Source organism: Drosophila melanogaster, chromosome X, assembly GCF_000001215.4.
Source record: "Drosophila melanogaster chromosome X".
NCBI lineage: Eukaryota > Metazoa > Arthropoda > Insecta > Diptera > Drosophilidae > Drosophila > Drosophila melanogaster.
Window position 1 is genome coordinate 15796899 of NC_004354.4, and position 7076 is coordinate 15803974.

At 41.5% G+C, this 7076-nt stretch overlaps 3 protein-coding genes across 6 annotated transcripts; 1 reads left to right on the plus strand and 2 right to left on the minus strand.

Moving 5' to 3' along the window:
• Positions 1-9: 9 nt before the first annotated feature.
• On the minus strand, positions 10-2264 carry sordd2 (suppression of retinal degeneration disease 1 upon overexpression 2). Of its 2 annotated transcripts, none has more exons than NM_001103518.3 (4): positions 2156-2264; positions 769-1373; positions 539-705; positions 10-473 (listed from the first exon to the last, which is right to left on the minus strand). In NM_001103518.3, the coding sequence occupies exons 2-4, from the start codon at positions 1332-1334 to the stop codon at positions 355-357; spliced, it is 852 nt and encodes a 283-aa protein (NP_001096988.2). In that variant the 5' UTR covers positions 1335-1373; positions 2156-2264; the 3' UTR covers positions 10-354. The 2 variants fall into 2 exon arrangements, with proteins under 2 accessions (NP_001096988.2, NP_727898.2); NM_167464.4 differs by having other exon boundaries at positions 2073-2264.
• Positions 2265-2527: 263 nt separating this feature from the next.
• Positions 2528-4063, plus strand: CG15602 (uncharacterized protein). Of its 2 annotated transcripts, none has more exons than NM_001298369.1 (4): positions 2528-2823; positions 2895-3139; positions 3198-3675; positions 3741-4063. In NM_001298369.1, exons 1-4 carry the CDS (start codon positions 2776-2778, stop codon positions 3996-3998), a joined length of 1029 nt encoding a protein of 342 aa, NP_001285298.1. In that variant the 5' UTR covers positions 2528-2775; the 3' UTR covers positions 3999-4063. The 2 variants fall into 2 exon arrangements, with proteins under 2 accessions (NP_001285298.1, NP_573077.2); NM_132849.3 differs by having other exon boundaries at positions 2698-2823.
• A 191-nt stretch (positions 4064-4254) lies between these two features.
• On the minus strand, positions 4255-6982 carry PGRP-LE (Peptidoglycan recognition protein LE). Of its 2 annotated transcripts, NM_001258766.3 has the most exons (6): positions 6429-6982; positions 5611-6192; positions 5242-5541; positions 5065-5178; positions 4785-4849; positions 4255-4712 (listed from the first exon to the last, which is right to left on the minus strand). In NM_001258766.3, exons 2-6 carry the CDS (start codon positions 5807-5809, stop codon positions 4353-4355), a joined length of 1038 nt encoding a protein of 345 aa, NP_001245695.1. In that variant the 5' UTR covers positions 5810-6192; positions 6429-6982; the 3' UTR covers positions 4255-4352. The 2 variants fall into 2 exon arrangements, with proteins under 2 accessions (NP_001245695.1, NP_573078.1); NM_132850.4 differs by lacking the exon at positions 6429-6982 and having other exon boundaries at positions 5611-6071.
• Positions 6983-7076: the final 94 nt, after the last annotated feature.

Genomic DNA, 7076 nt, shown 5'->3' on the forward strand with positions numbered 1-7076 from the left:
AAATAAATTAAAATAAATGTTTTTAATGTTTTATAGAATTTAAAATATAAATTTATACAATTTTTGAAATCTACATTTGAATTAAATCATTACGATCCAATTATTTCGAAATTTCAGTTTTTTATGCTGAAGTCGTAGGGTATTGCAGACTTTTTGAAATAATTTGGGACCCAATCCACTTCTGTTTTGCGAATCCTCAAATTACAATTATAACCGAATGCTAACAATTTATGTTAATTAATCACACCAACGACTATAGCCCAACGAGTTTAACAATATTGTTGATTTAACTGGAGGATACTGCTATTTGATTACTTCGCACGCTTTCCATTGACATTTGAATATAGGTTCTTCTTATCGGGATGATCCGTGCACTATTGGAACGAGCAGCCCATATATCACAAAAACGACAAAATGCCAGAACAGTTTTGACAGGGCCCAGGGTTCATCTTCGTGTAGCCTTCTAATATCAGCTAAATACATGGGCAAATGTTATTTAATGTCAATCTCAGAACTATTGAGATGGCATGTAACCTACCAGGTGGACGTGGTTCGAAAAAGTTGAGCCTAGATGTTATGAACCCGAAAGGAAAAGCTCCAATACCGAAAGACATGTGAAATCCGTCGCCGAATCCGAATCCAGGGAACCCGGGAACAGGATCTGGTTCTGTACGTTGTCCAGCGGGGCGTGGTGGAACTTTGTTACTGCAAAACACATATAAGTTGGGTTATTGAAAAATACTCATGTTGAAAGCGGTTCAAACCTACCGTGGATCTTCCTGGTGTGTACTATTTCTTCCGTACAGCGGTATGACCTTATCCTTATCAACGGCAGCCTTACAAACGGGACAGAGTTTGCGATTGGGACGCGTCAGGAGCCACTGATGCAGGCACGGCCAGCAGAACAGATGGCCGCACATGCTGACCACAGCATCCTTGGCGGTGTCCAGGCATATGTTGCACTCGTAGAGTGAGTCGTCTGCGGTATGTTCCTTCTCCTTGTCCTTTTCGTTGGCTTTTGTGTCCGTATCGGTGCCGCCGAATGGATAGCCACCCTTCAGATCGGCCTTATTGCCACCAGATAGATAGTCTCCAGTAAAGGAATACGAAGTGTTGGACTTCTTCAGTTCCGATGCCGTCGAATTGGTTGGAATCGAGGTACCCAGCGGGCGCAATTGACTTGTAGATGACTCCTCAGCCAAGGGTTCTGTGATATCCCGAGTCCAGGCTATCTTGTCGTAGCTCACGTTGTTGGACAAAGTCGATGAGGACGACGATGCCCCGGTTGATGTGCTGGGAAGCTCCGCTGTGGATACACTTTTCGGTTCCTCCATGGTTTGCCCAAGATGCGGGTAAAGTTTTAGTCGTTCAAGCTGCAACGTAACGTTGGATGATTTAGAAACCCAAATTTGCTAAGTAAGTCTGTGTTCACCCTATTGACAAGTGCCTAGATTGCTTAGATGATTTTCCTAGGCCATTTCTGGTGTACAACTAAGGTCCGCACTTTCTTGAATATGACTTAATTTAATTAAATACTTCAAGCGCAGTTTGAAGGGGGTTTCCCCCGAGTTCCGCAGCATTCAGCATTTGTCCGACCCCATGGGGTGGTGTTTATGGCTACGAAAACCGCCCAAAGGGCGTATTTACCACCAAGTCTTCAAGGATAATGCACCGAACATTCCCATTGGCTGCACCCACATAAATTAAACAAAAAAGTCAAATTTTGTTTGAATTGCGTTGGCAAACAAGACGGTATACCTGCATATGTACCTGGACTTATGTGCGTACTTATGTACACATCTACACACTCAAACACTCGCGTGTATATAGGGCTAGAAGGTTTCCATCTACCTGTTACATATGTACATTGGAACCGATTATATGCTTATTTATACAGTACGTATAGATGTCACATAATGTTTTCATGGAGCACTTCCTATTGGAGTCAAGGGGAATTATATGCTCATATACATCGAGTTCCAGGGATTGCGTTTAAACGCATTATAACTTAATTAAACTATATATAACTTCCTGTGGCACAGCAAATAGTATAACTTCTCAAAATTACTTACATTGTAAGTGTATTGTTTGCAAAACCTGACTTGTTTGCCCTCATTTTATTGTTTGTTTTCGCTCACTGTTTGCTTCTACTTGCCGTGCTAAGTATTGTTAAACCGAATCAGAGAATGTTGCTAAATTGATTGTGTGGACAAGTCAATCAATTGACGTCTTAGCACCTCAAAACAATTGCACTGACGATACCTGACCGAGGCCGATAGACCTTTACCCTATCGGTAAATAGCTGCCTGTATAACAGCCCGTCTCCACCGGACCAAAGTCCACGCTCGCGTTAGATAACTATCGAGTTAGGTGAAAAATCTCGGATCTCAATGAATCATTTGAAAAGTGATCAGTGATCAGTCCTCGATTGATTTGTAAACAAAATAAACTACTAAATACATTTACAAGACTAAATACTATTCATTAACAGCTGTTGTGTGCCATGGACAATCGATACCAGGACTCACTCGACTATCTCTAGTTCCTAACGATCTGGTCACAACAAAGCTCAAGAATTTAATAATATTGATATTAGACTAAACCAAAACAAGGAACAGCTGATTTTTAGAACGCTAATGCGTTTAAGTCGTAATCGATAGCTCACCCACTGTACACTGTACACCATCCCTAATTAGAACTGGCTTCTTTCAAAACAAAGCAAACGAAATTTGAAACTTTTTCAATTTATATGTTCCATTGGTGACTCTGGTTGCAATGAGCTGCTTTGGCTGCGGTCGCAAATATGGCCTATTCTGCAAGGAGGCAAGTGCCATCAAACCAAAGCAAACCAACATATATCACCTACTTACATTGTGTTAAATCCGAAATTTTAGTATGGATGCCCCAACTGCGGCTACTCATTCTGCTCCAAGTGCTTGAAGAGACCAATGCCCGTGCCCCGTCATGCAGGAAAGGTGCACAATGTGTGCCTCATATGCTACGACAAACTATCCAAACTCCAGGCGAGCGCCGATGCCGAGAAAGTTATAGACTGTGATGCTTTGCCGGGGATCTTAGTCACCAAAATGAACCTGGCTCCTCCATCCAAAAGTTCAGATGGCGCCGATGCCCTATTCAAGTAAGTAAAATACCACATTAAAACACCGATTCTGAAACTATAATTCGATTAATTGCAGCGACAGCCTGCCTGTGGAGGAGCTGCCACAGGCATTGGTTCCCAGTTCCAGTTCGTCACCACATTCCAAAGATCACAAGGATCATATTGATGAGAACCTGGACAGTGAGTTGACCAAACGAATGCAGGACTATAAACGAGTTGATGCCACCGATGATGAGATCCGCACCCGTCTGGCCAATCTCACTGGGATGCCGCATACGAAAAGCTACGATAAGAAAGATCTGCTACTGTCCACCGACCAAAGAAACGATCAGGAGAAAATGAGGGACTTGCTCGCACAATTCGTTGACGAAGCCCAACTGGATCAAAATATCAGCAGGCAGAGGGATGACTCAATTTCCGACATTGAGAGACGTCTGCGAGCTCTGCGCGATACACCCGTCGATTCCGATGCATGCCCATCGAGATCCCAGATGGAAAGTATCGCGGACAACGAAGAGGATGACGAGACACTTCTACAGAACATATTGAAAAAGGTTCGCATTTATATAGTAGCATTATTTTTTTTAAGCCAAATCATCACTTTCGTATTCCCATTCAGTATGTAGCAGAATCGCGCTTACCAGAACCTTCCGAGAGTGAAATTAGTCCAATTAACACTGAGTCGCCCGGCAACACCGAAGAATTGCCCTGGTGCAATATTTGTAACGAAGACGCCGACTTCCGATGCCACGGATGTGGTGGGGAACTCTTTTGCACTCTATGCTATAAGGAGTGCCACGATGATGACGAGGAGTACCGTGCTCACGTTAAGGAAAAGTATTCGGCTCCGCCAAAGCTTAAAGAAAATCACTTCTAATTGTTAATTGTTTACTTGACTGTACGCAAATTTTTGTTTAATTATAGATTGTTTTCAGCAAATGCATTACTATTGTCTGTATTTATGTGGTGCTAGCTCGCTCATATTTGTGCAGTATAATTGTTGCTTCTCTTTCAGTTGTGAATTAAAACAGGTAGGCGATGTTGGTTCCGAAACATCTTGTGGTTTTTCCACCTTTCAGCGCTGCAAAAACTATACCAAAATATAAAGTAACTTAACGAAACTGCCAGTAGCTGGAAAATTTATAAACAGGTGATTTAATGTTCAACATTATAAACGTAACTCGGGTGCATTTAAGTCTAAGTATGTGAAATGGTGCTCTTCTTTTGTCCCTCATTGTTCCTCCTCCTCGATATTGTAAAAGTGGGGCCATGTCTGTATCTCCTCGTACAATCGCCGACCAGGACTCTCCGTCGAATTGCACTGGCAGTGACAAATTAATCTATAGTCGGTGGATATGTGACCATCCTCAACGCCGCGGGCCAACAGATTGCGGCACATATTCAAGGCGTCTGCCGTCGGGAGTTCTTTCATGAAGCATCCAATGAAACTGATCCCCAGCGAGATCCTGTTGTAACCCAGAGTGTGGGCGCCCACCGTTTTCCATCCGCGTCCCTCGTAGATGTTGCCATCGCAGCCGACCAGGAAGTTGTACGCAATGTCATTCCATCCCCGCGACTCAATGTGGAAGCACTGAAATATATATACATAATTATTATATAGTTCGGAGCATATATGATTTAATTTCGCTAACGAAATACTTACCTGCATGTCACGGATAAGTCTTACGTTGATCGCCCGCTTTTCTGAACTCTCTGTAGCTGTGTGTACTGCGTGGTAAAACAATATTTGTTAATCAAGGTTTTAAATATATTCGAAAAGAGTTATAATACGATATAATCTTAGGTTAGTGAGTGCTAAGCATGATGGTCAGATCAAATAGTATAAATTGTTTTAATTATTGCGTCATACTTTTACAGACAACTTGATTTATAATCAGTTGGCAAAAAAATGGTTAAAACGTGCAGCAAACTTGAATACTCACAGATAACCACATATTTAACAGGCAGTTGCAAGGGCAGTGGCTCGTCCATGGGCTTCTGTGCTAGCCACGAAGAGCGCGGAATGATGGCGGACAGCTCCTTGGGTATTTTGAATTCTGTAAGTGAAATCGGTATCCTATGGTTAACGTGTATGCATCCCCTGGTGAATGATAGCTTACTCTGGCGCCTGATGAACACATCCGAGCGCACCCTCTCCTCCGACTCGTCCTGATAGTCGTCTTCGAAATGTGTCGGAGTTTTGGGAGCGTTATCTCTCGGTGGTGAAACATGCCGCCGATCTCTTCGGTTTTGAGTAAGGCCATCGGCTATGATTTGTATATTTCCATTAATATTGGTAACATTGCCGATATGGACGTTCGTGGAGTTGCTTATATTAACGTTGCCCAAAGTCTGAATGCTGTTGATCGAGTTCATAAGGTCCCTTATGGTGTCGCTGATGATCGAATGCTTTTTGGTAGCTTTAAGGTGGGGATATATTGAAAGTGTTATAAATTGAATATAGAAACTTGATCTTGAGTACTACGCACCGATTTGAGTGCCTAGTGTCATAGTGCTGATTTCTTCACTGGTATTTTGGTCGGCATCCTCCTCTTCCTCGGTATAATCGTAGTCCAAGCTGTCCACAACCGAGGACTCTGCAATGGACTCCAGTTCCTCGTCCTCCTGACTAGCCAACCATTCGCGAGTCCGCTCCTGGCTCAACTTTTTGATTCCCGATTCGGACATGTCCGTAGTTTTGGCTTCTGTTTGCTGCCAATAAATGCGCGTGTATCTCTCGGCTGGCCCTTACTTTGTTTATCAATATTGTGAGTTAGAACTGCTCTATTCTCTGATTAGTGTTCGTGTCGTGTCCACCTTACACGATAAGATAAGGACGTTCCACAGGCTATCCACCATTATATGCGCAGGTGCCGTGGTGAAATGCTTTTTTGCATATCAGTCCACTTGGGGCTTTTTTTTTGCATATTTAGTCATGTGTATTAATTATTGTCATGGATATCGAGGATCAGTCTAGATATCGATAAGTATTATCGATGTTCGCATTTAGAACAATTCCACTGCCTTTGAAGGGAGCTTAGCGGTATCGTACATACAGTGGGCCGCATCCACTAGTTGAGTTTCAGATTTCGATAAGTATTTGATTAACCATATAAAGCTTACAAAAATTTAAATACGAACAAAAAAAAATAGTTTAAATTATCCCTCTTTAACCGTTTTGGACATATATTTCTGTATACATATATATATTGTTCTATGAAAATATATAAATATATATAAATAAATAAATAAGTAAATAAATATATATAAATAAATAAATATAATATATATAAATATATAAACATACAAATGCTTTGTCCAGATCCGAAAACCCCTTATCACTGGCTAAAATATAACCAGTTTGGTTCACCAATCAAATCGACTGGAGGTACAATGCACCCAGTGCTGGAAAAGATGAGCTTTCCAACACTCTTGCCTATATTGGGCTTTAATGCTAAGCAGTTAACTGCAACACTGCACCGTGTTTGATAATAAACCTGTAGAGGCAGGTGATTACACCCAAGTCAGCCCATCTTTAAGCATTAGTCATGGGGCTAGAGGTACTCAGATAAACCACCAAAACCTAATTCATGCGCTGTAAACATTCACTCGACCACTCTCGCGTATGCGCTGTTCTTCCCTCCAAGTCTCTCAATTACTTTCTTTATTTTTATATTTAGTTACTGCTGGCTATTCAAGCCAACCAAAGAGCTACCACAACACGGATTTAATAGTCACTTAGAGCCATTAAAAGAGAATAAACTAAAATGTAACCAACTTATAAACTAATTTTATACATTGCTTAAGCGATAGTTTGACGTATAAAACTGAGGAGCTTATATTTATTACTTTTGACTGCACAGTGGAATGCATTCAAAGGTCTGTTTATGTTTTTGTTCCGGTGTGACCGTATTCCGAACAGGAACACAGTCTAATTTAAAAGTTAAATTAAAAG